Below are 27,923 nucleotides of genomic sequence, written 5' to 3'. Positions count from 1 at the left end.
CCAAGCCAGGATTTATATAATACGTGTGAGAGACTGATGGTTTTCCCTGATATGGAAGTTTTTAGAAAAGTCAAAAGACAATTCCAACCATTTTAACTCCCCTAAATTCAGAAGATTAGAAAAAGATTGTCAACTTGGTTAAACTACAAGACAGATGATGTCTCCTTCAAATAGTGAGAAATAACTAAATTTTATGGAAATGGTTTGAAACCTATTCATTTGAGATAATGATGATATCAGAGGGGTGCAAAAAGAAAAATATTTAAAACTCCACCTACCATGTCTGCTTTAGGGAGGCCACGTTTATAGCTCATATATTCTCTTGCCAGAGAGGAATACCTTTCCCTGTTAACTTATGGGAAGAATTGGCATATTTGCGTGAAAAAAATTGAGTTATATTGCTTGATTCCAATTATGGTTAATAGGTCTACTGGAGATTTCAAAATAAATTTCATATTGTTACCACATGCTTTTTACTTTTCAATCAGTTTGTCAACTATAGAAAAAAAATACATCATCTCATAAATTTTAGAGAGAAGTACAGAGAAATATACTCAAGTGCTAGACTTGATGCTAAACAGTGATCGGGGGAAATGTAGATATATCTACTCTCTTTTTCCACTACACCCCAGTTTGGTTTCTTTCCAGATAGTAAATATATTATAATTGTTATTATTATTATTTAGGTTAAGAGCTTATTATACGCCAAGCACTGTACTAAGTGCTGGGATAAAGCCAAGATAATCATGTCAGAGGCAGTGTCTGTCCCACCTGTGGCTCACAGTCTAATGGGGAGGGAAAACACATATTTAATCCCCATTTTACAGATGTGGAAACAGGCACAGGGAGGTTAAGTGGCTTGCCATAGGTAACGCAGCAGACGAATGGCAGAGCTGGCATTAGAATTCAGGTCCTCAGACTTCCAGGCCTGCGCTATTTCCACTAGACCACTCTTTCTCTGTGCTACTCACTGTGCCCCACTCTTGTTCCCCCCCCCCCATGAAATTCCTTCCTTTTTCATATAATAATAATAAAAATAATTCTGGTATTTGTTAGGTGCTTACTCTGTGCCAGGAATTGTACTAAGCGCTGGAGTGGATATAAGCAAATCGGGTGGGAAACATTCCCCGTCCCAAGTGGGGCTCGCCATCTCAATCCCCATTTTACGGATGAGGAAATCAAGGCACAGGCAAGTGGCTTGCCCTAGGTCACACAGCAGACAAGTGGCAAAGCTGGGATTAGAACCCCCATCCTCTGACTCCCCAGCCCATGCTCTTTCCACTTAGCCACGCTGCTCCTCATTTCTGACAGACTCTTGCTCTTCCCCTTTCTGAAGTCACCTCTCCAGAAGACTTCCCTTAATAATCACTATCTCCACGTTTACAGTCTTTCTATTGCCACTTTGGCTGTATCACCTAAGTACTTGGGGATTTACAACTTCCTACTAATCCTCTTCCCTACAGCACTTTATTTTAGGGTTTGCCCCCCTCCTATATTATAAGCTCCTTCATAGCAGGGATCATGTCAATTATAGGGTCCTGTCAAAGGTGCTTAGTACAGCATCTGGCATAATGTAACTTTCAGTGTCTTTTATAGCCCTGTTTGGTTTTTAAAAACAATTCATTTTTCAGTAACAGCAAATGCAGTTTATCTTACCTTATCCCTATCTTAGGCTGCCCCTCTACTTTCATGTCTTCCACGTTCCACCATTTCTCCCATCTTTTCTGTGTCTTTCTTATCCTCTACCATCTCCCTCTTTGTTCTTTCTTCCACTAAGTCTCCAACTCATTGCTTCCTGTGTCAAGCTAGGTGCTGTCTTGCAGGTTTAGATGAACAGATGCTTATCTCTATGGCAATGAAAGAATCAAAAGGACTATATTCTATTTTTGTACATAGACAGCTCTTAGGCACTAATTACATCTGTAATACCTGTAATTTTAAGTAGAATATCAAAAATTCTAAGAATGAAGATAAAGATGAATAGCAACAGCCGAAAATAGATATAAAAAGATGCTACCTATTTAAGGGGGGGTACTTTTATGCAAAACAAGTTATCATTATTCATTCAAGAATAAGTTTGGAAACTGGGAAATCTGGCACAGGAATAATAATTGTGGTATTTCTTAAGTGTTTATTCTGTGCCAAGCACACTACTCAGCACTCGTGTAGACTCAAGATAAGCAAATCGGACACTGTCCCTGCCTCATTTGGGGTTCACAGACTAAGAGTGGGGAGAACTGGTTTTTAACCCCAGTTTTACAGATGAGGAAACTGAGATCCAGAAAATCCTAATGATTTGCATAAATTGTATACTGCATAAATAATTGTCCCAACTTGTGAATAATACCGTCAACAGTATCCTCTTAAAATTTAGAGGGCCACCATAAATTGATATATAAATCCAGGTCTTAAAGAATGCATTTAGCTGGGACAAGAGGCAAAAAGTACATCTGTTTTCAGTTAAATAAGCCACATACTATTTCCTTCAGTTGAACTCTTCATGAAGGAAATAGAAGCATTGTGCGGCTACTTCTCTACCTCGAATTCCTCTAAATGCTATGTCTAGCAGCTACTTCTCTTTGGATATGGTGTAAGCAGGGATAGCTTGTAGGAAAGTTTGGGACCTGGTGACTAACTTCTCTGGACCTGATCTCGGAATTCGACTCAATTGTCGTGGCTACTCTAGAAGACATTATCCCTCTTTGAGGTTTCCAGATTTCAGATTTGAGCATATGAGTCAACCAGCTGCAGTCTGAATTCTCCAGCCCTTCAGCCCTGGCAATGAGTGAGGCCGAGTTTGTGCTTTCAAATATAGAACTAGCAGGCATCCTTTCCTGTCAGGCTTGTAGAAAAATGGAGTAAAGTAATGGAATGAGGGAGAGTGTAATGATCTTCTAGCATTTAGGAATCCCTGAAGAGCAAACCCCGTCTCCAAATGCTTGAGACATAGTAAGCGCTTAACAGAGACTACAATTATTATTCTTATTAAATACCACAGTTAATATTTTCCAGAGCTTAGCTCATCAATATGTTTAAAAACTTTAATCAGTGTATTTTTGGGCATCAAGAGATTGTGAGAGATAGGTCGCTTCAATAAGAGGTAATGAGAAAGCTGTATTCTGAAGCTTCTGAAAATTTCAGGTGTTTCTTTTTTCCACATTGTTCATACCTTTGCCTATGAACTGGTTCTTGCATTTGCTAATAGACTGAAGCAAATGAACATTTGGACTGTGTTTTATTGTTTCTGGATGAAACCAGGCTAACATTGTTATCTGTGCCTTATATTGAAGAAACAGAATAGTTTTTCTGTTTAGAATCAAAGGCATCCTTGAAATCAGGATGAGTTTCGTAAGTACTTACTATTCCTCTAGGACATGTTGCAAAACAAACCCAGGAACTAGGTTTGAGAGAAACCAATTCCTCCAGTTAAAAGTATATCGCACAGGTTTTGAAAGTATTGGCTCCCTGTTTTCTCCATTCCAGCCAAGGACATAAAAACCAACCCTCAGATACTGGCTTTGAACCTGTAGACTGCCTCGTTTTAAGCTTTAATTGAAGGAATTAGCCAGACTCATTAATTTAATTAGTACAATAGTATCGAATTGTCCCTTTCTTTCGTCGGTCATGAAACCTTTTAATTCTCTTTTACTTCCTTCCAGAGAGTGCACAGTGACTCATTGCCTCAGTCCCCCTTCCTTTCTTAAGAGCTTCCCAGAAACCCTGCACAAGAATAGATGTTTTAGCTTCTATTCTGACCATTATAATTGTCTCCGCTTCTTCCTGCCTATTAAATTTTACCACTTGTGACTGGACAGGAGGTGAGCTATTGAGTCAGGACTGTGTGGATTTCAGTTATTTTATTTCATATCAGATTATTTTTCTGTTAAAAAGGGCAACAATTAAGAGGAAAGAATATATTAAAATAGAAGATTTACATTTTTGCCTAAAGCACAGTTTGAATCTCTTCCACATATATCCTCTTAATTTTTCTCTTAATTTGAATGCTTCATGTTAACCACATATTATTTTGAAAATTTGTTTTGTATTTTTGGAGAATTATGAACTTTCAAGTTTCTAGGATTTGATCATGAAAATAATTTGGGGAAAATGTAGGTAATAGACTTGAGTTACAGATGTAAATGATTAGGTAAAAGTGGCCTGATTCTGGAAAATCTTAGTAAAACTATATCGGTGGACTAGAGAGGAGAATAATTCCGAGTTGATTGGCTTCTAGAAACTTTACTTCTTGCAATCTGAAGGGTTAATCATGTTCTGGAAGTTGGATGCCATTCCTCTTTACAAACTAATCCTTTTATGGCAATCCTGTAGATCACTGTTCTGTTTAAGAAATCCAGAAGACAGAGTTATGTCTCCATTGCTTCTCCTGTCTGCTCTGTGATCTCCCTTTTCCCCATCATCTTTGTCATCCTCACCATCATCTGTAGTATTTATTGAGCATTACTGTGTGCAGAGTGCTGTACTGAGCATGGGAGAGTACAGTACAACAGAGTTGGTAGACACGTTCCCTGCTCGTGACAAGCTTTCCTTCCATTTTTCTCATATGGAGCTCCCTTGGGTGAAGACCAAGTCCTCACTGATGGCTTGTGGCCCAAAGGTATAGATGAGTTCCACTAAGGAGAGTGTGGACTGAACTGAGCGCTTCTCAGTGTGGAACCCCAGCAGGATAAGAACTGTAAAAAACATTAGGTATGAAGGGGAAGGGATGTTATAGCAAATGGGTTAGTGAGTGGAAGCAATATTGTCCAGAGGAAAGCATACAAGCAAGAGATTTGCATCCTAATCCCAGCCTCGCCACTGGTATGAAGTGGTTTCCTGAGTGAGTCACTTAATCTTTCCGGGCCTCAGTTTCCTCATCTGCAAAATGGGGATATAATAATAATAATAATGTTGGTATTTGTTAAGCACTTACTATGTGCAGAGCACTGTTCTAAGCACTGGGGTAGACACTGGCTGATCAGGTTGTCCCGCGTGAGGCTCACAGTCTTAATCCCCATTGTACAGATGAGGGAACTGAGGCACAGAGAAGTTAAGTGACTTGCCCACAGTCACACAGCTGACAAGTGGCAGAGCCAGGATATGATATCTGCATTCTCTAACTCTTATATTGTGAACGCTTTATGGGCTAGGGACTGGTTGTAATCTGATTATCTTGAACCTATGAAAGTGTTTGGCACCTAAAGAGTACTTAATAAATACCAAAGTAATAATAATTAAGCTGTCTTTTAATGGGAGTCACGCTTTTAAACAAAGAGACTCCTTTGCTTTCTCTGGGAGGAAAGTGAATCTTTAGCCATTTCCTTAACATGTTTCAATCCCAAATAAAGCACTTATAATAAATGTCTTCACCTATTGAAATCTGACATATTTGAGAGATTTTTTATTTAAAAAGAAACATTTATGTTAGTGACTGATTATTTTAGGTTACCAGCATCTTGTAATTTCAGAATGATCCTATTCGATCACTTGGGAAAAAACTATGATTGGTTAAAAGCAATGAGAGTCAACAGCTGCATGAAGTTTTATCTCCAAGCAGATTATTAATGTTCACCTCTGCCTAATACTGCAAAATCAAAAAGAGAGAACACAGAACAATCTGATTTTGTCCATCTGCCTTTGAAGTCTTACTTCCTTTAGCAGAGGGAAACCCAATCACATGGTGTTTTAAGAAAAGGTACAAATGCTCAGGACCTCATAATCTTTTTTCTTTCTGTCTATAATCTTAGAAGAGTGTTTTTGTTTTTCTTCTAGCTTAAGAATTCACAATTCAAAATTTCACAATTTTGTCAAAGTAGCTTCAGGTAGTTATGCTTTCTGGCAAAAATAAAAGTTATTGTTTTAATACTGATTTCAATAAGTTTATTTTTTGTGGAATAGCTCTTTGGAAAAACTCAACTTGCTTAAAATTACAAAGGCCACCAGATGTGATTATCTGTAGCCTCAGTTGTCCAGTTAGTGTGGTATACATTGCTTTTTTAAGGTTAGTGAGACCTAGATAGTTAAACTTTCACATGTGAATATTCGAATAGCTTACTCTTTGTAAATTTTAATTGAACTTTCATTAGGGTTTGGTCTGGAGTTTGAAGGACACGTGTAGTGTACAACAGCCCTTCTGACCTGGTTACGTTGATGGATTTTTTTCATGGGGATTGCAGATGAATTCCATAAACCAGGACAAAATCATCAAGAGAGATTTGTCCAATTTAATAACGCTTGCTCAAAGCAGGACCTTATTCCTTAAACTTTAAGGTCAGAACTTCATAAAAACCTCTCACCAGGGTTCTTGAGGTCAATTTAAACACCTTGACCCCTGTCAAATATGTATGTGATAGCGTGAGCTCATGCCCTCTCATCTTAAAGAGGGATTCCAGCTTTCCTGAATTTTAGTTTAGATTATACCTTTCAATATAAACTCCAGAATGTAAATGTTTCAAGTAGGGAAGATGAGGTATTTGGTGTTGAAGATGAGAGCCTCCAGTGCTTCCAATACATGTAGTTTCTAAGACTTTTTTATGGTTTTTGTTAAGCTTTTACTCTGTGCCAGGCACTATTCTAAGTGCTGGGGTTAAGTACATGGTAATCAGTGTGGACACACTCCATGTCCCACATGGGGTTCACAATCATAATCCCCATTTTACAGATGAGGTAAATGAGGAGCAGAGAAATTAATGACTTGCCCAGGGTCAGACAGCAGACAAGTGGCATAGCCGGGGCTAGAACCCAGGTCCTTCTGACTCCTTAGCCCGTGCTCTATCCACTAGGCCCTCTTGCTTCTCATGACTACATGACTTCATGTTCTGGAAGCACTTGGAGAGGAAGGAGATGGCTGCTGAAGCAGAGTCCCATTCCACCATCATAAATTCTCCATTATCATAGGCTAAGTCACTGTGGAAGCAGCCATGGAGGCAGACGACCTGTAACAAGCCAGTGGCCTTGGCTGCTTTTCAGGTGTCAGAGGGCAAAGCAGTGGAGGTGATAGGATCCAGGAGGTAGAAAGACCCTGTTCCTTCCGCTCTTGCCTCTTGCTCTGTTCGCTGGCGTATTCACTCTAAATGTCCCCTTTTTGTTTCCTAAAGGTCTCCTATCTGCTGGAGGGGGGTTCCATGGCCCATGAGGATTTCTGTGGACACACTGGTAAACTGAATCCAGGTGATTTACAGGTACGGCAAAGGGAGTAGGAATACGGACGATGTAAGAAGTTACTGTCAATCGCTTGGTTTGGCCTTTCAGAAATGGCACCTCCTTCATCATTTTGAAATGTCCCAGTAACTGAAACACCAAACCTTGTATATAGGATGACATAATGCTCTCACCAGTTCTGCAGAATTCTGTGCCGAGAGACCTCCCTCTGTAGTGGGCAACATCAATTGGCCTGGACAGCCCCAAATTCCACGCAACAAGGAGAGGGTGGAAGGGATACATCCTACTCAGTTATTATTAAATGAGGACCCAGGAATTCCCTGATTCCAAATGGAGCTAGCTGCTTTTAGAGTTGACAGCTGCATAGAAAGTTCAAGTGATTATCTCCTTGAGGAGTTTTTTTATCAGATGGAACAAGCTATTTGGAAGCCCATTGTCTTGGTTTTCTCAAAAACTATAATAGTCAGCCCATATCTGGGTACACACGAGTCTTTTGTTTAACATAATTTAGATGTGGCTCCAGCTAGGTGAAACCGTAGCTGATGAGAAACCGTAGAGAAGGTGTATGCCCTAGTGGATAGAGTGTGGGCCTGGGAGTCGGAGGGCCCGGGTTCTAATCCTGGCTTTGCCACTTGTCTGCTGTGTCACCTTGGGCGAGTCATTCAATTTCTCTGTGCCTCAGTCTCCTCAACTGAAAAATGGAGAGGAAGATTGTGAGCCCCATGTGGGATATGGACTGTGTCCAAACTGATTACCGTGTATGTACATTCAGTGCCTGGCACTTAGTAAGCACTTAACAAATACCATAAAAATAATTTTAAAAAGCTGATCCAGCTGTTCTTTAGGCAGACTCGTAGTCCCCTTCCTTTTCTATAGTTAAACTCCCTGTTAGCCAGCCGTTGTGTATACGGAATCCTCAGAAAGTCTTTGGATGGGGTGAATCCCAAAGACAAAATTTTATTCCTTCTTAAGGCCCCACAAAGAAAAGCCTTCCAACATCTCTCTAGTTGAGAGTTTTATTCACATAACATTATGCTTAGTAAGGAAAGGTTACGATGTGGCTGCCTCTATTCAAGGGCTGTTTCTTTGGGGCTTGAGTGTATTTTTTAGTTTAGTTTTGTTTTTTAATCCTTCTGCTGCTCGTATTTCTAGTGGATGACAGCTGGTCGTGGGATTCTTCATGCGGAGATGCCTTGCTCAGAGGAACCAGCCCATGGCTTACAACTTTGGGTCAATTTGAGAAGTTCAGAGAAGATGGTAGAACCCCATTACCAAGAATTGAAAAACAAAGAAATACCAAAACCTACCAAGAACGGTGTGACTGTAGCTGTCATTTCTGGAGAAGCCCTTGGCGTAAAGGTAAAATATATTTTTTAATGTATTGGGGTAGCTTGCGAGAAGATATGACTGAGAAAATGAAACTCTTGTGAATCCAAGTTTCCTCCCTTCTAAGGACCCGGGTTGGGGAATTAACTTTGGAATTACTGAGATTTTTTTATAGAAATCTTAATGATTTTTATTTTAAGTGTCCAGATAGAAGGACCAAACTGGTCAATTCAAGAGCCTAGAAAAAATATCATCTAATTCATCACCGTGCTCGATAACTGGACACATCTTATGTTTCTAGGGGTTCTCACAGGGCTGGTTAGTGGTGGTCATATTAATGACATTACAGTAGTGATGATGATCCTTATTATCCCCGAGGGGGTTCTTAAAACTGTCACCCTAAAGCTGCCAATTGGAGTCCAGACTCCTTTCCCACTGTCTCAGTAATAATCATTATAATAATAATGTTGGTATTTGTTAAGGGCTTACTATGTGCAGAGCACTGTTTTAAGCGCTGGGGTAGATACAGGGTCATCAGGTTGTCCCATATGAGGCTCACCCCCATTTTACAGATGAGGTAACTGAGGCCCAGAGAAATTAAGTGACTTGCCCACAGCTACACAGCTGACAAGCGGCGGAGCCGGAATTCGAACCCATGACCTCTGACTCCCAAGCCCGTGCTCTTTCCACTGAGCCACGTTGCTTCTCTGCTGCATCACTCAGTGATAGTGATGGCCTGGGCTGTCCAGGCACGAGATAACAGTGCACTCTCATATGTTTTTTAGCTCCAGTAGTATCCTAAGGACTCGTCCAGCTCTCAGCATGGGTCCGAAAGCCAGAAACAGGCCTGTCAGAGGCTGGCTGCTCCTGAGGTCACCCACAGCTGAAAATAAACCCTCCTTGGCCAACTTGAGTCCCTGGCAGGGCCGGTATTTAGGGGTTATCTCAATTCTCTATGGAGCTTGAGGACTTTGACCCCCTGTTTATTATTAATAATAATAGTAATAATAATATGGTATTTGTAAAGCCCTTACTATGTGCCAAGCACTTTTCTAAGCGCTGGGGTAGACACAAGGTAGTCAGGTTGTCCCATTTGGGGCTCACAGTCTTAATCCCCATTTTACAGATGAGGTAACTGAGGCACAGAGAAGCAAAGTGACTTGCCCAAAGTCACACAGCAGACAAGTGTCAGAGTCGGGATTAGAACCCAAGTCCTCTGACTCCCAAGCCCGTGTTCTTTCCACTAAGCCATGCTGCTCCTCATGTTTGCCTTACTCTCAAATCGTGATTGCCATTCAGACCTCTGGGGCAAGAAATATGAGTTCCCAGTGAGAAACACTAAGCAGAGAAAAATGAAAAGACTGCACAAAGTTTTGTCGGGGTAGGGAACAGGCTCCCAACATTTTTTTTTTATATTTGTTAAGTGTTTACTATGTGCAGGGCGCTGTACTAAGCACCAGGGTGGGTACAATCTAGTTGGGTTGGACATAGGCCATGTCCCAGATGGGGCTCAGAGTCTTAATCCATATTTTACAGATGAGGAGACTGAGGGACAGAGAAATTGAGTGACTTGCCCAAGGTGTCACAGCAGACAAGTGGTGGAGTCTGGATTAGAACCCAGCTCCTTCTGACTCCCAGGTCTGTGGTCTGTCCACTAGGCTACACTTCTTCTCTAAAGCTTAGCATTAGAAAGCAAAGTACTTTTTATTTGTTTAAGCTGTGATGACTGTAACCATATTTAGAAAGTTAGGCAGCTGATCCAGCTAGTCAATTCTGATAATTTCAGGCAGGATATGTTTTTCTTCCCAAGAACCATTCAATTCACAGGTTTGAAGGTAACAGAAAGGAGAGTGCCATAGTGCTTTTTTTCCCTATTTTAAAAACAAGTCAAGTAGTCCAAACAGGAAAGTTTTTCAGGAGGAATATGTTTTGCATTTGACGTATTGTTTTTTCAGAATTGATATGCTATTTTCTTGGCACCCAACTCCAGGAATATACTTGTTTAGACACATAAATAAATTATCTTTCCAAGTCCTATGTGTAAGTAAGAATTTGAGTGATGTGAAATGAGCTCTGCTTCCCTTTCCTAAAGGCAACGACACTTGAAATGAATTGTCCTTGTGGGGTTTCCTGCAGTGAGCGAGGTAGGCTCAGTCATGCTGATTCAACTACAGCCTGTACTTTCTAGGTGGTCCAGCTTCTCCTACTCTTATTCCTTCTCCCTCCTCTCTTTGTCTTCATCCTCCTCCTTCAAGTGTGTGAAGTCTAGAAACTGGTTAGGACGTGGTTCTTGGCTCACCAGGGACTCACAGTCTAAAACGGGGAGGACTAACATAAAGAAAAGTCAGCGACTGAATCAGAACTAAGGAAGAATAGGTGAAATTCAACGGTTAACGGTCAAAAAGCTTCCCCAGCCCCAAACAGAACTATTCACTGCGGTGTATATTAGACTGTCCTGAGGTATGTCACTATGCAAACCCTGCTGACTGAAAATCTGATAATGTCTTCTTAGCATTTCAGATGTTGTGCACAGCTACCCGTCGTCCACTCCAGCAGGGATGAAACTCCTCCCTGGTAATAATGGAAGCAGTGTGGTCTAATGTGGTAAAGAGCACGGGCCAGGGAATCAGGAGGACTTGGGTTCCAATCCCGGCCCTGCCACGTGTCTGCTGTGTGACCTCGGGCAAGTCGCTTCACTTCTCTGTGCCTCAGTTACCTCATCTAAAAAATGGAGACTAAGACCGTGAGCCCCATGTGGGACAGGGACTGTGTCCAACCTCGTTTCAACCCCAGTGCTTAGTACAGTGCCCGGCACACAGTAAATACTGAACAAATTCCATTTCAAAAAACGGCAGGCAGGGAAGGAGAAGACATCGCAACCTAAGGGGACAGGAGCTACACACTCTGTGTGCTGAGGCCCAAACCTGGTATATTGCACTCCTCGGGCTGGAGGGGTCATTGGGTGCATCTTATTACAAGCAACTCAGGATATGGGTTTTGAGGTCCTGATAGACCGTAGAGCAGACATCCTCAGTTTGGGCTGAAAATCATCTTTGTACCTGGCAGAGATGAACCCTTTAAAATGAGATTTGTAATTTCATAACACTCACTCATCTGGGGATTTTGACAAGCTATTTCCACTCACCCGACACTATGCACCCTCACGCCGCACGTCGTGATGGACTGTGATGGAGCCTTCTGTCAAAAATGACGGACGAGTCTTGGCCCCCTCATTTCTGGTGCGTAGACATGTAGTATGGATAGGCCTAAGGGAATGTATATTATTAAATTCTTTGTGAAACAGAATTATGACCTTCTGATCTTTAAACTGGAGAACAGAGGTACACTTTTATCCAAGGAATGAAGCACCAGAAAAACGAAATTCCTTTGATAACTAAGCTGTGTCTGACTGACACAGTCATACACACACACACACACACACACACGTGTATATATATATCTGTGTGTGTCTACACATATATATATATATATATATATCTGTGTGTGTGTGTTTGTGTATATATATACACACCCCCACACCAAATGAGCCCCCTGCTAATTTCCTCAGTGGAGGCTTGACCTTTCCTGCCCTATCTCAACAACATTTTCAAGGGGATAGTTATCACTGGACATGTTCTCCTTTCAAGAACATGTACAGATTTTTCTAGTGACCACTGGGAGAAGATGGAAATATTAATTTGAGGCATCATTAAGAAGGCCACACGAAATCCGTCAGGTGTGCTACAGTGAGGAGCCCTATTGAATGCCTGCTGTCTGCCTTGGTCTGCAACTCATGGCCATATTATGCTTTAATAAATATGGATGAAATTCATTAATAAGTAGCCTCTACAACAGGTTGGCTTTTACTTGTACCTGCCATTACAGGCAAGATGGAATGATTCGATCTGTCAAAAGAGTGTAAATGCTAAGGTCTTTGCAGTGTTGATATCTTCTCGGGGCTGCCCTAATGACTGCTGTGTGACCTTGGGTAAGTCACTTAACTTCTCTGTGTCTCAGTTACCTCATCTGCAAAATAGGGATTTGAGACTCTGAGCCCCACTTGGGATAAGGACTGTGGCCAACCCTATTTGCTTGTATCCACCATAGCGCTTAGTATGATGCCTTGCACACAGTAAATGCTTAGCAAATACTATTATATATAAATACTATACGTATATATAAGTCAAGGGGAGGTAAAAAAAACACCTTCCTATCCCTTGAAGGTAATTCAGTAGAAAGATGTGTCCTTTTTAAAACTGTGGTTGAGGCAAAAACAATCTTAAGGTTTAATAATTTAAAGGGTTTCAAGAATAATCAACAGGTAGCCAATGTAAGGAACACAAATAGTTGGCTCTTTATATTTTAGGGATGTTGTAGCGGATTCATGGTTTCAGCGTGCCAAAGAATGACAAATATTCTCCTAATAGCAGTGGGTATGAGTGATACTGTGTGGTTTCTGACAAAGGAAGTTTGATCTAACAGGTTCCATCTGTTGAAAACACAAATGTAAAACAACACTTACTCAAAACTGTGCAACCTTTCTGCCAGAATCTTTTACCATTTTAAAAACAATGTGCTTTATAAGCAATAGTGTTATCCTATAAGATTTGGAGTGACCCTTTGAGCCAATAGTTTTTTCTCCATTTATGGTCTCAGTGCTGTTTTCTGGTGAAAAAATGTGGCTTTCATCATCTTTAATGCCCAAGAGGAATTTAAAATCATACATGAACCTCTTCCAATAGGTAGTGTTCTTTCTTTTGGTGAGTTGTACCTGTTTGATCCAAGTGGAATTTTTTGTCATACTTGATTAATTTAGGGACCAAGTAAGGACTTATTCAGTCTGATATACTTTACAGAGGCATTTCAGTAGCAAGCCTGATGTGTATTTGATTATTGCTTTTTAGGAGGGTTTTTCCGTAGTCTTCACCACCAGAAGGTCTGTCATCTCTCCCTATCGGTTTTATTTAGGCACCCCTGGAAAACTAATGTGGTGTGTTCCTCCAACTAAAAATAACCGTAACCTGTTGAAGAACAAAGTATTGTAGGCATGAATAATGGATGCTTCATTTATAATTAGAAATTCTCAAATAAACAAACAATCGTGCGGATCCCACTCCACACATTTTGTGCAAGAATCTGCTCTTGCCCAGGGCTGCTCACTCAGCCCAGAAATAGCATTCTCGTTGCACGGAAAAAGGGTGCCAGATGTTCTGATCCCTTCAAGATGTAAGCTTTCACCTCTTCACCTAGGAAATACATTCCAGTATACTACTGCGACTTCAAACAGGGCCTCCCTTGTGAGTAAATGAAGGTAAATTATAAATCAATTTGGTAGGAGTGAGAATAAATACCTTTAAGGCAAAGTCGTAGCCTCGGTCTTTCTGAGATTCGTAGGCTGGAGTAATCAGGATGATGAAGAGGAGAACCTTAAAATAGAAGTACATTAAAGTAAACCAAAAATACCTGTAATATGCATCAATAAGCATTGTAGGAATAGTCGTAATGGGTTCCTGCCATTGCAAAAGTTTGTGTCCTGCCTCATAAGGCGTATGAACATTTGCATCCGGTCTCTTTACCGAGGTGAAACGGATAGGACAGATACATCATTTTCGGAGGGTTGAAGTAAAACAATTATCTTCCAGGATAATACAGCAAGCAGGCAGTGGGAAGGTGGGATGGCGAGACATTTAAGATGGCTTCTACAGCTCTGGCGGGTACAGTCTTAAGTTCTGGGATGCTGTAGTAAAAGTGGCATGGCACCACTGGATGGGGGTGGGAGGCAGCAGCACAGCGTTTATAAGAGCGGTGGTGCGGAGGCTAAGAGGCTGGCGAGGTGGGGCATTTGAAACCACAGTGAGGAGGCAGGTGGGCATTGCCTGGGTGGCAGGGGACTGAGAATGGCTCCGGCTCACCCCGCAGCCCGGTGAATAATAACAGTAGTAACTGTGGTGTGAGTAAAGTGCTTACTCTGTTCTAGGCACTGTACTGAGCGCTGGGGTGGATACAAGCAAATTGCGTTAGACACAGGCCTTTTCCCACGTGGGGCTCACAGAGTCCCCATTTTACAGATGAGGTAACTGAGGTGCAGAGAAGTAAAGTGACTTGCCCAGGGTCACACAACAGACAAGTGGAACGAAACGAAATGTCCCGAGGCTGGAACAAAATGAAATGTCCCGAGGCCAGAGAGGGATGTGATTCTTCAAAATTTTATTCAGGCTGGTAGCCAGAGAATGGAAATGCTGGAAAGCTAATGGACTCTATCACCACGTTCAGAGGACTCTGCCAGAAACAGTGTGTTTGGACATGGGATTAAACCTTAAGGAACACCGTGCCCATTAGAGAAGCATCTGCCTCCCAGATTGACAAAGAGGGCCTGAAGCAAAATTGAATGAATTGTTTTGTTGAAGTAGACCCTATCCTCCTGTAGGCATCAAGGGACATCGAACATTATAATCAAATATATCGATGGTACTCGCAGGTCTGTTGTTAACCACGAGTACTCTTCCTTGTCCCTCATAAAGCCTCTAAGTAGGAGGAAGGGGAAACCTCTGGATGCTCAGGAAACTTTCTACATCTACTCTGGCCAAAGAGGGAGTGGACTGTTCACTTGACAGAGTTTGCTTGCTCTCCTAAACTGGTAATAATAATAATAATAATAACAATATCATTTGTCAACTGCTTACTACGTGTCAAGCACCGTTCTAAGCACTGAGGGAGATACAAGCTAATCAGGTTGGACACAGTCCCCGACCCACATGGGCCTTACAGTCTTAATTCCCATTTTACAGATGAGGTATCTGAGGCACAGACAGGTGAAGTGACTTGCCCAAGGTCACACAGCAGAGATGTGGCAGAGCTGGAATTAGAACCCACGTCCTTCTGACTGCCAAGCCCGAGCTTTATCCACTAGGCCGTGCTGTTTCTCAGGCCCCACTGCTTGCCAAATTGGGTATCCTCTGCATAAATCAAAAGCCCATTCGTTGTTAGATTGCTTTAGACAAAAAATAGAATTCAGTCATAGTTTAGCACAAATGGCAGCTTCTTTAGGCAGATGTCAGGGACCATTGGGTGATTCGGGGAAGAAGAGGATGAAGGTGGTGAGTATATCGGGGAAGTGTACTATTACAGTAGCTTTACCTCCCCCATAGCGCCCATGCCCATGGAAGGCCACGAAGCGCTGGAGTGGAAGAGAAGCCCGAATGGGGGGATCCACCTCACGGTTGATAGACGCAGCCCCTTCTGCAAGATCTTACATACGAATGGCTGTGGGTTCGGTAGGGCATGGGGCTTTGTTACATCTGAATGAAAATGTTATTACTTATAGCTTCCTATCTTTCATTCACTACCCGAGATAGGCAAGTTATGTTTTCACCTTCGACAACAAAGAGGTATGCGTATGTGTGGGTCTTATCCAGTAATCGATACGGGCTTCAACCTTCTGGTGTTCTGAACATACGTTCCTCCTTTCTGAGATACCTTGGTCAGTGTTGTGTCCGTGTATATGTAGGCATCGGGCTGATTCTCCAGGCAGGGCAGAGGGCAGTGTAGAGAGTCATTCTGGAAGCATCCGGTGAAACCTGGAGTGGAATAGGAGTTGAAGGAAATTGAAGAAGTAGAGACTCCATCACAGGGCACATGCGGAAAATGGAGTCTTTGCAGGCAGGTGATGATGAGCTGCCTTTCCAATCAAATGGGGCTCTGAACTAAGGATAAGCTTGAAGTGTGGATCAGCCCACATCTTTTTAAATTCTTGAGCTGGCCAGCGAAACCGGCTGCTTTCATTTTTTGATGGTATTCGTTAAGTGCTTACTGTGCGCAAGCCACTGTGTATACTAAATGCTGGGGCATAGATAAGCTGATCAGTTTAGACACAGTCCCTGTCCCACATAGGGGTCACAGTCTTCATCCCCATTTTTCAGATGAGATGACTGAGCGCAGACAAGTGAAGTGACTTGTCACATGGCAGGCAAGTGGCAAAACCAGGTCCTTTTGCCTCCCAAGCCCATGCTCTATCCACTTTGCTATTTGCAATTTAAATGGCTAAAGAGTTCCCCCCTGCCCGCTGTCTGAGGGAGAGGGTCCATTTCTACCACCTGTACATTCTCTCTCCCAGCATTTAGTACAGTGCTTTGCAGATAGTAATTGCTTAATAAATCTACTTTTACTACTGAAACACATTTTCATTGAGAACACAGCTCAATGCTGTCATTGAATTCTGCTTCTTAGGTTCATTGCTTCCCGCCGGTGTTGCACAGACAGACAAGTAGAAAATCAAAATAAATAAGTCGAGCGTATCCTTCGGGAGCCTATTAGAATGTGGTGACAACTTTGTGGTCACAAACCTTCAAACCAAACTGAAGATCTTCGAAGTGGTTGCCGTGCCCAACCTCATCCTTGTCCAACCTCATACAATGACTGCAAGACCTGGTCTTATTTCAGGCATCATTTCTGATTTGTCTGACAAGCTTTTATTTACTAAGAGCTAAACATGATCCATGAGCTATGCTTAACATCAAATGGCAAGGTAGGTTCAGCCCGAGAATGCAGTACGTCTACCAGCACTGAAGCAATTCTCATCACGGCCCAGCTTTGCTGGGTGTGACATTTGAGGAGAATGGATTACAACAGTTTACCCAAGCAGCCCTGAGAGGGTGAGGTGAAACTGAGATCCTTCAAGTAGAGAGACAGAGCAAACATTTTCAACGTTTAGGGAAAGAGAATGTCAAACTAAGTGGCGTGGAATTAGTCTTCTGGCAGATTGCAGCAGCAGCCAGATCATTCTGGTACAGGCAATTAGGAGAGGGGCACCTCTCCTTTAATAAAATCTTCAGGAAGATCGTGGCACCGACAGAAACGCACACAACACCGTGACCATGATGGCAAGAAAATCAACAGAATAAGGAAGTGTCTTTATTTTTGACCAGTTGGCAGTGAGTTACTGATCATGAGTGGGTGGCCTTAACCATGCCCACACACGAGGATAAATATGATCTCCTTCCAAATTGAAGGATCATTATTACATAGGGAAGTGTCTTCTTGGGAGGTGGGGAAGAGTCAGAGTATTCGAAAGCTACTCAAACTTATCGACTCATCTGGTTTCTTTGGATCTCTGTTGATTGCCCCCCATCTTCACCCCCTCTTCACATCCTCCCTCCCTCTAGTTCCCTGTGACATCTCCAGCTGGAGCTTTGCAGTCGGTATGCCAGCTTCTTTCGGCTGCTGACATCACAGGCCCCACAGCTGTGTCAGCTCAGTAAATCAAAAGCCGAGATCCGTCCCCAACCAGTATTAGACATTTTTCCCTGACTCTGTCATACGTGGGATACTTCTAATGCCTGTGGGTAACTATTCTGACTTGGCTCATGAATTTTCCCAGATTGGTTTAAGGCCATGTGCTATATGTTAAGCAGGATTAGAAATTTTGACATGGGGTTCCCGGGGCTGCCATTAAATGTTTCCATTGGTTTAGGCAGGCAAAGCCTGTAATACTTTTTCGGCATCTGCCAATTAATCGTGTTTATTGAGTGCCTACTGGATGCAGAGTTCTGTACTGATTTATATAGTGCAGTGGAAGAACAAAAGTACTTAGGAGTAGGGAGGCTGTGATCCGGGGAGAAGAAACATTACCTGGAGAATGCCTCCTAAAGTAGGTGGGATTTCAGAAGGACTTTGCAGGTGGGGAGAGCTGTGGCCTGGTGTATTTGGAAAGCAACAGAGTTTGAGGCAGGAGGAAGGGTGGGAGCCGGACTTTGGAGGTGGGAAGAACGAGAGCAAGGCACAGCGAGAAGGTGGGAAGGAATGCGGTGAGTAGAAGATGGGGTAGAAAAGAAGAGAGTGATAGGTAAGAGGAAGAAAGAGACCTAATCTCTTCCCTTAAAGTGAGACTGCTTAGAACGGATTCTCTTCCTTCCTTTAGGTTGTGAGCCCCCGCCAGGTCAGGGAAGGTGTCCAATTCCCGCTTCTGTGTACTTTCCCGGTGCTTAGTACAGTGTTCCAAACACACTAAGCATGTCATATAGTTGTCATATAGTACTTATAGTAGACTTATAGTACTACTACAGCAGAAAATGAACGGACAACCACTGGAAGTTGTCGAGATGACGGACAACCCTTCAAGCTGAAAAAGGGGGAAAAATGTCCAGAAGCAAAATGTGGGGTTTCAATCCAGTTGTTTTGGGTGTAATAGAATACCTCTCCCACTCCCCTATTCAATCTAAAACCACAGTCTTTTGATTCTGTTTGAATTCTACTTGTCGTTATTTGAACGTTGTTTATCTCCTCTCCATTTTCCTTTTGGAGAATCCCATTTAAGCGTTCTTAACACTAGTGGTTTTTCAGTAGGCCACGGGAAACTGCGTGGCCATCAGTGATATTAATTGGGTTCTAAACCTGGCTCTACTGTTTGCCTGATATGTCACCTTGGACAAATGACTTAACTTCTCTGTGCCACTGTTTCCTCATCTGTAAAATGGGGATTCAGTATTTGTTCTCCCTTCCCTTAGACCATGAGGGATGGATCGGGTCTTCCTGATTCACTTGTACCTACTCAAGTGCTTGGGGCAGTGCTTGGCACATAGTAAGCACTCAACGCATACCACATTATTATTCTTATCATTATCGTCACGTAAAAATAATTTTAAAAATGCCACCCGGAGATGGTCCACCGCTGCTGTCACCACTCCAGTCACTGGGGCCGCTCCCCTGGAATCCCATCCCCGGATATTGGAAAGGGGCCCAAAACTTTGCAATGAGGCAATACACCATTTGCTGATAAACACCCTAATTTTCCAAGTTGCTACATTTTGCTTTCCATCCTTACAAGGAACATAAATTCCTCCAGTCAGTGGCTGAAACTGACATTCCACATTTAGGGCAGTGTGGTGGTGACAGAAACCCGAGCAGTATTCCTCAGCTCCCAGAAACCCCTGGAGATGTACGCTGTGGGGCATGATTCACGATGGCGCATGATAGATTTTCCTCTAAAAGTAAATCAAGGCACAAGGCAAGAACCTACACACTCAGCATTAGCCCCAACCGCAAGCTTCAGATGTCTGTTCCCTTTCCAGGACCCGGTGGCTGTCTCAATGGGTGTCTGAACTATTTTAAGATAAACAGTAGCTGCCCAGCCCACCAGCAGAGCAGGACATCTGGCAAGCCTGTGGATATATAACTGACAAGTAACCTTTCTAGGACACTCTAACTAGCATCCTCCTGCAGTGAGGGGTGCTGAAGCAGCCAGCTCACTAATGGCAGGGTGGATTTCCAACTAAGAAAATTAATGGTTTATAAAAGAAAATGCGAAAATTAATTTGACCTGGAATTTTGTGATATTAATTTACGTGAAGTGAATTAGGGAACCCAGTGATCCAAGAGGATGTTTGCCGAACACTAGAAAATACACTGCCAAGCATGAGCGCGGGCAGAAAGGAAAAGGTTATCATTATCGATTAATGTTTATTGCTATTCCAGGGCGTAACACCGTGCTTCAGATGAAGGGGAATAGATATAATAATAACTGTGGTACTTGTTAAGAGCTTACTATAGGCCAAGCACTGTACTAAGCGCTGGAGTGGATACAAGATGATCAGATCCCACATGGGGTTCATAGTAGGAGGGAGAACAGGTATTTAATCTCCATGTTGCAGATGACGGAACTGAGGCACAGACAAATTAAGTGAATCGCCCAAGATCACATCAGCAGGTGAGTAGAGGAGCTGGGATTAGAACCCAAGTCCTAATGACACCCAAGGCCCGTGCTCTTTCCATTAGACAGTGCTGTTTCTGCATTTCTCAAATTGGAAAAGAGAATGAATCCTATATTTGACATTGCATTTCAGAAAGAGTTCCTTGGGGTTTTGTCAGCATTTGCCCTCCATCAATAACTGAGTAACTGAGTTGGTAGGTAGGTAAGGCTCAAGGTTGTGACTTACATAGATAGCATCATAATTTGAAAAAATTGTGGAAATAAAGCTAGGACTAAATATTGCTCTACAATTTAAGACGCAACATATGAACCAGGAAATTTTCAATACCATTGCCTGTCACATGATTTCTCATATGATCAATACTTTGGGAATGTTTAGAGAATGAATTTTATAATTGAATAATAATAACTTTTATGCACTGTACTAAGCACTGGGGTGTATACAAGCAAATCAAGTTGGACACAGTCCCTGTCCCACGTGGGGTTCACAGCCTCGATCCCCATTTTACAGATGAGGCCACTGAGGCACAGAGAAGTGAAGTGACTTACCCAAGGTCACACAGCAGATGAGTGGTGGAATGGGGGTTAGAACCCATGACTTGCTGACTCCCAGGCCCATGTTCTATCTATTGCACCGTGCTGCTTTTCTGCAAGGTGTGCATTTCCTGCCCTCAAGGTGCTTACGGTCTAATAAGTGCATTCCATCTAGTGGGTACTCAATAAATAGCATTACTATCACTAGTCCTCCTCGTGGGACAAGTGAGCACTAGGGAAGCTGCATGGCCTAGTAAAAAGAACACAGGCCTGGGAGTCAAAGCCCTTGGGTTCTAATCCCAGATCTACCACTTATCTGCTGTGTGACTTCGGGTAAGTCACTTAACTTTTCTGTGCCTCAGTTACCTCATTTATAAAATGGGGATTAAGCCTGTGAGTCCCATGCAGGGCATGGACTGTGTCCATCCTGATTACCTTTTAAGTACTCCATCACCTAGTACAGTGCCTGGCACATAGTAAGCACTTAAATGACATCTTTTAAAAAAGGCTTTAAAATTCATTACACCAAAATTCAGTTCACCAAAGGACGGTTGCGGTCATCCATTTGCCTCCAGTGTCTCTTCTAATGAAAGTACGCTAAAATAAGCATCGCTTAGATGTGGGTGAGAAGTTTCAGCCACTGATTTTAACGGCTTGCCATTTGATAAGTAAAGGACATAGGTGCTATGGAAAGAACCGTTCTAGACGTCAGACGTGGTACCTGTGATAGGCCCAGCGTTCACAAACAAGTCATATAAACCCCTCAGCCACCTCTAGCACTTAGGTACTGATTTAGACTCATCCTCAACACTCATCTACATATATTTATTCAACTGTATATTAAAGTATGTATTTTAATTACTCTGTAAATACTTGTCTCCCTTAGACTGTAAGCACCATGAGGGCAGGAAATGTGCACCTTGCAGAAAAGCAGATGGTGCAGTGGATAGAACATGGGCCTGGGAGTCAGAAAGCCATGGGTTCTAATCCCCATTCCACTACTCATCTGCAGTGTGACCTTGGGGAAGTCACTTCACTTCTCTGTGCCTCAGTTACCTCATCTGTAAAATGGGGATTGAGGCTGTGAGCCCCGCATGGGACAGGGACTGTGTCCAACTTGCTTGGTTTGTATCCATCCCAGAGCTTAGTACAGTGCCTGGCACATAGTGAGCACTTAACCATCATCATCATCATTATTAATAATAATGCAGTCTAATAAGGGAGACAAGTATTTACAGAATAATAAAGTACATACTTTAATGTAGTTCATCCTTTGGTGAACTGAAATGGGGTATCGGGTGGTGGGATGAAGATTCATCGATCAGTCAGTCATACTTATTGAGCACTTCCTGTGTGCACAGCACTGTATTAAGCACTTAGGAAAATACAGTATAACAATATAAGGGACACATGCCTTGCCCAGAGTGAGCTTACAGTCTAGAGGGGGAGGCAGACATTAATATTAAGTAAAAACACTTTACAGACACAGTGGAGTAAAAATCCGATGTAGTTTATCTGTAGACAGGTGGGGGACCAGAATGGAAGAAATATTAGCTTTGGATCAGGAAAGTGGGAACAGATCACCGCCTTAGAATAGAAACTTCAGGAAGATTGTGACACCAAGAGGAAGAAATGGAAAGATCACCCACAGTCATGGTTAATAAATGCAACAGTGCAAGAAGGAGCAATCTTTGCGTGATACATAGTATGGTGGTATGGATTTTTTACGCCTTTATCTAATCAGCAACATTCACAGAGTCAATCAGTCGTATTTACTGATCGCTGTGTGCACTGTACTAAAGCATTTGGGAGAGTGCAGTTTAACAGAGTTGGTAGACAGGTTTCCTGACCGCAATGCACAGTGATTAAATCGCAGTGCTAGTAGTATTTTCAAACGTAAAATCAGTCTACCCATGTTTGTGTGGGTGCTCATGTGCACTTAAACCGACCAGGAAAAATAACTTGCCATTAGTGGTGCAGATATTATACTAATAATAATGGCACAAATGAATATTTCATTGAGTCCTCCAAATCGCTTGTGTTTTTCCTGCACAGAGAGATCAAAATAAGAATCTTTCTTTAGTTAGGAATATCTTGGAAAATTAGGACCACAAAAAGAGGTAGAATCAAACCAGATTCCACTATGTCATAAATGTGAGAGCTTAATTCTGCTTTGGGTCACGAACACCCTCCTCCCTCTTCCAAAGCTTCGGTATTTTGATGGAATATTCTGTCATTATCAATAGTTTCCCACTCTACAGCTATATATGTTTTATTGCAAAATCTTTTCTGCCTTTTATTTGAATATCAGCAAATTGAGGTAATAGAGATTATGAAGGAGATCTCTGTTGGAAGAGTCATTAAAGATGTTGGGATAAAAATGTAAATGCCTCAGATTCTGATGAAATTTCCCAGAGTGAGTTGAGTAGTTCCCAGGGACTTTGCTAGGATATTTTGGGCCTCTGCTCATTTATTGTATATCTGGGGTTATAGATGTGTTGTTTTGGACAGACAAGGGCATTTACCATTTCTCTGGCAGAAACCTCCATAAATCATCTTTAGTCCAACTTCAGGCAGGGTCTAAATATAGTGAGTGAAGTTATCAGATTCTATCCCCCTGATATGCAATTACCTGCTAAAATTGATAGGGTGTTAGTTCAGCTTCTAACAGTTGTTTGTTTCTTGCCAGTCTCCTTAAGCCTACTTATCCTCACTTCTCCAAAATAACTATCCTGCGTAAAGAGAGGGACTTTATGATATAGCCATTACTAGTAACTACATGATTTAGCTTAACACACGCATACCCCACAGGCAGGAGCGTGGGTATATTCCTTGAAATTCAAAGTCCTTTATGAATCCATTAAGCCTCTGATTGTCATATTTTATCTCATGGTTAGTATAAATTGGCTCTTTGGGTGTTTGGTTTTTTTTTTTGCCCTTTTCTTTCCCTCCCAGGCCTCTGGTATTTTGTCAGACAACCTTGCCTTCTTTTTCTGAAACACTTCATACAGAGTCAACACTTGATCATTCTGCTGCATCCTTCCCACGCTACCTTTGGCATTTAGGGTAGAAGCTAATCTCTTTTTCTTGTTATTGGAATTTTTTTAAATTATCAGTTCAATAAATCAGGGTGCTGTAGATTCAAGAGAGGGCTTGATCTCTGGCTTAGGAAACATTAGACTTTTTTAATATTATTGTGCTGTGGCTGACTAATTACAAATGTCCTGAAGGTGCTTGGGAGCGTATAGAGAATATATCTAAAGCCCAGATTCCACCTCCTCCATGAATCCAGGTCTCTATCCAATCGCAGGAACTGTTAGAAAGAGAACACTCCAACTGATCTCAGTACCTGACACAGAAAAGAGAGAGGAAGTGTGCTTTTAATAAGCCAAGTCTAACTTAAAAGCTAAATCATATGGGATATGGCCATTTGAGTTGGCCAGAAGTTTTGAGATACTATCTAGAGAGAGCACAACCCTGGTTTTCTCTACAGCAACATTTTCAGAGAGATCCCTTCAGAGTTCTAATAGACTCAGTGTGTTGGGGAATTCTAACTAGAAATCACCCGTCATGCCTCTCTTAAATAATCTGTCCCACTGTTTTGGGGAAATATCACTTCTACAGGTGCTGTTCAAGCACTCGTGAAAGAATTATGAGCCAGACTGTGTGCTGGAAATTAGAAGAAACAGTGGAGCGATCCTTGAGGACTCTGCCTGAAAATGAAAATGTACCGATCGAAAGAGTTGCTGAATGGAAATGTGCCTTTATTAAGAAATACTAACAGACGCAGAGTTTGTGCAACCCGATTGTTGTTCGGTATTTATTAAGCCTTCACAGTGTACTTGGCACTGGGCAGTACATAAAAGACTTGGCTTCTTATTTCATGAAGTGCTGCTTTTTTTTTAAATGTCAAATATGTGTGCCTGCTTAGGAATGCACTATACATAACTAATTTTGGGGTGTCCAGGAACAGAGCTCACCATTTTCCCCTCCCTCATGGGATTTGGGCTTTGATATTTTAATAATTGCAAAGAGAGTGAGTACAGAGGCCTGTAATTGGAAATGCACCATTGTGAACTGAATTTTTCATCTAAAAAGACTAAATCAGAACTGTCTTTTGAAAGAGCACAAATATTTCTGGAGACCTTTAAATGCCTGTGTTGAAAATATTTATGACAATTTTGGCATGGGAAGCCACTACATTTAACAGAAGTCTGGTATAGCAGTAAGGCGACCAAGGTGAAACTGACAGTTTTGAGGTGTATTAAAAAAAAAATAATGGCAAAGTTAAGGGATTTTCTTTGCCATACTTGTATGGAAACTATGGGTTTAATCTTTGGGGTTACATTTGAGCCACTCATTTTCCATGTAGCAACAATTTCTTTGGTTAATTAGGATCACAGAAACAAATCTGAAGTAAAGAAGCAGAAAAATCAAGGTGTAAAGGAAGAAGTGAGAGGAAAGTCTTTTGAAGGAATCAGAATGTAGGTAACACCTGGTTTTGAAACATGTAATGAAACTTTGAAAGTAAATTTCTGATCCAACTTCAGAAGGTGGAAAAATCAATTGAATATCAGCAAAAAATGTGTGAGGAGTTCCTTGGGCACTAATAATTTTGGAAAGACTTGATTTATTTTTTTTCCTTCACTCGATGTATTGGGCTCGTAGCTTAGAAGTTCAGAAAGGGAAAACCTGAAGGGCAAAATGATAAACGTGCAGCATGCTCTGTAATGGATGTATACCTATTTTCAGAAGAATCCCCATTTGATTTTAAATATTTTCAATATCTCAAAACATGTTGCATGCTGTCATGCAAGTTACAAGTCTAAACCAAATTTTCCTCTGGAGTTGATCAGAACTGTAGTTAATCTGATAATTTGTTTAACAAACTCTCTGTTCTTTTCACTGGGGTTTAGAGGATTTAATGGTCTTGGGTTAAGGAATGTGAGTTAACTATGGTGTTTCTTTTCGACTGTGACTAGTAGACAACTAACAAGGTTGAATTGCTTCTTTGAAAATATGCTGTGAATAATAATGTATATTTCTCTTTGAGTTATACAAATAAAATTTGCATTTGACACCCTAACGGAATTACCTCCCTAACAGGATTAAAATATGCTTTTTCAAAACCAAGGCAATATATTTGTTTTCTTGGTTGTGACTTAAAATTAAGGTTTCATTTTAGGCTACATTAGTTAAAACGCACCTTTAGGTTACCGTTTATTCTTCAGAAATACAATGCAAAATATTGAAACCATCAAAATTGCTTCCAATTTTGCAGATGTGCAATTTATTGATTTTTTTTAGAAAGGATTATGAGAAAGTCCTGCATGTAGCCCAATTTTAAGAGTTTTTTATATCAACAGATTACATGTTTTCTCTGAGGCTCTCTTTGCATCCGACTACTGTAAAACACATTCAACTGTTTCCCACCATCGAGAAATCTAAAACATTCACATTCAGATGATCTGTGTCTACACAGAGAAAATAATGGCAGATGAACAAAAATGTATGGCATCTGCCTGTGTCTTAATAGTACAAACAGCACCTACTTTATCAGCCAATTAACAAGAAGGGGATTTGCTGCTAGTACATTTTGTCACAATAAAATTTGTAGGATTGAAAATACAATAGATTGGGCTCATAAAGGAGGGAAATACAGACAAAAGTCAACTGAGACTCAATCCTGTCCCACTAGGGATCACAACCCAAGTGAATGAAGACAGACATTCATAACTGTAAGAAAATCATACAAAAATGAAGTCGTTACAATTCAACAATCTGAAATATCAGTAGAAAAAATGCAGGTCAAGCAGTACTTGGAGGGGACAGTCTTGGGGCACCTTAGTGCTTCAGAAAGCCTTTGTGTCCAAAACTGCTGTAAACTACCCTATATTCTTAAAAGCTTCAGTCCTGTCTTGTCGGGCAGAGCTACCACCTGATTGACCAACTGCCCACAAGTGAGGCCTAGGGATCTCATACTGTGCTCAATTCTGCAGCCACTGGCATAATTTTTTGGAACTATAATTTCCTTAGATCTTTTCCCGTACCTTCACTTTCTACTCTTCTCATTTCTACACTTCCTTTCCCATGTCCCATTTTGTTTGTCTCTTTTAACTTCATTCTGCTGTCCCAAGCACTTAGTACAGTACTCTGAACACTCTAGACATGAACTAAATGGAAAAAAAATGATTTCCTTTCCCTCTTTGCATCCTGCCCCTTTGCCCTTCCTCTCCAGCCTCCATTTCTCTCCTGTATGAGTGAAATTGCCTGGCTGCCTGAAGTTCTAGAGAGTAGGAATAGAGGAAAGAAAAGAAATGGAAGAGAAGAGAGAGAGGACAAATCCATTGAATTCATTAGAAAAATTCCATCCAATGCTAAAAATATCCATCTAAGTAAGATAAGAGACAAGTTTATAAGCCTTAATTTTTAAAATGAAGAAAGTGAAGCATGGAAAGATTCAGTAATTTGCCCCAGGTTTAAAGCAAATCAGGGACAGATCCAGAAATGGAAACCATGTTTCCGGGTTTCTACTTCCAGGGATCAAGAGGCCCTCCCTTCTGACATTGGAAGAAATAGTGCAGAGCAGGGGAAGTCTAAAAACATTTTCCCATCTTTCATAGGTAGGGACAGAACAGGGCAAGGTGAGTAAATTGTCCCACCTGGCAGGAGGGTCAGTGGGACGGAACCTCAGTAATACCAAATGTGAGTAGAAATAATAATAATAATGGGGTATTTACTAAGCATTTATCTGGCACTGAGCAATGTCTTAAGCACTGGAGTAGATACAATATAATCCTATCTGATTATCTTTAGTCTTTGCTATTCAAGACCCAGTGATACATTTTTTTCAGGAAGAGTGATGTTTTCAGAAAAGAAATATTGATTGTTTTTTTCTCTTTTAGTCTAAGGTGTATACTCGCACACCAACCTTATATTTGGACTTCAAATTGGACCAAGGAGCGAAGCACGTACAGCCGATTCCTAAAGGTATGGAAATCTCTGGCTAATACTGATCCCCCTCACACGAGAAAGGCACACGGGGCATTTACTTCCTCCGTCTGTTGGTAGTGAGCTTTCGCTCAAGGACCTGATGTTATCCGTACTTCAATGCACCGCATCCAGTGGGCACTCAAATATTGTTATCACTACTAACCTATGGAGATGTGATTTTTACTGGGAAATATATTCCCAGGAGTTG

At 41.5% G+C, this 27,923-nt stretch overlaps 1 protein-coding gene and 1 long non-coding RNA gene across 3 annotated transcripts in view; one reads left to right on the top strand and one right to left on the bottom strand.

Annotated features, from left to right (window-relative positions):
• The window catches only part of PIR (pirin), a 72,057-nt gene that overhangs the window by 20,598 nt on the left and 23,536 nt on the right, over nucleotides 1-27,923 (top strand). For both annotated transcript variants that reach the window (XM_003431075.4, XM_016228017.3), the window contains 3 exons: nucleotides 7,095-7,178; nucleotides 8,311-8,517; nucleotides 27,628-27,712. In XM_003431075.4, the coding sequence (XP_003431123.1) occupies nucleotides 7,095-7,178; nucleotides 8,311-8,517; nucleotides 27,628-27,712 (376 nt within the window). The remainder of the gene's footprint in view (nucleotides 1-7,094; nucleotides 7,179-8,310; nucleotides 8,518-27,627; nucleotides 27,713-27,923) is intronic.
• LOC120638852 lies at nucleotides 1,303-16,055 on the bottom strand. The gene is made up of 4 exons (XR_005660855.1): nucleotides 15,961-16,055; nucleotides 13,836-13,910; nucleotides 11,630-11,750; nucleotides 1,303-1,847 (listed from the first exon to the last, which is right to left on the bottom strand). It is a non-coding gene; the product is annotated as an uncharacterized LOC120638852 (long non-coding RNA).

The sequence above is a fragment of the Ornithorhynchus anatinus genome, chromosome 15, assembly GCF_004115215.2.
Source record: "Ornithorhynchus anatinus isolate Pmale09 chromosome 15, mOrnAna1.pri.v4, whole genome shotgun sequence".
Lineage (NCBI taxonomy): Eukaryota > Metazoa > Chordata > Mammalia > Monotremata > Ornithorhynchidae > Ornithorhynchus > Ornithorhynchus anatinus.
The sequence above is the reverse complement of the archived record's forward strand: the minus strand, read 5'-3'. Positions and strand labels throughout refer to the sequence as shown.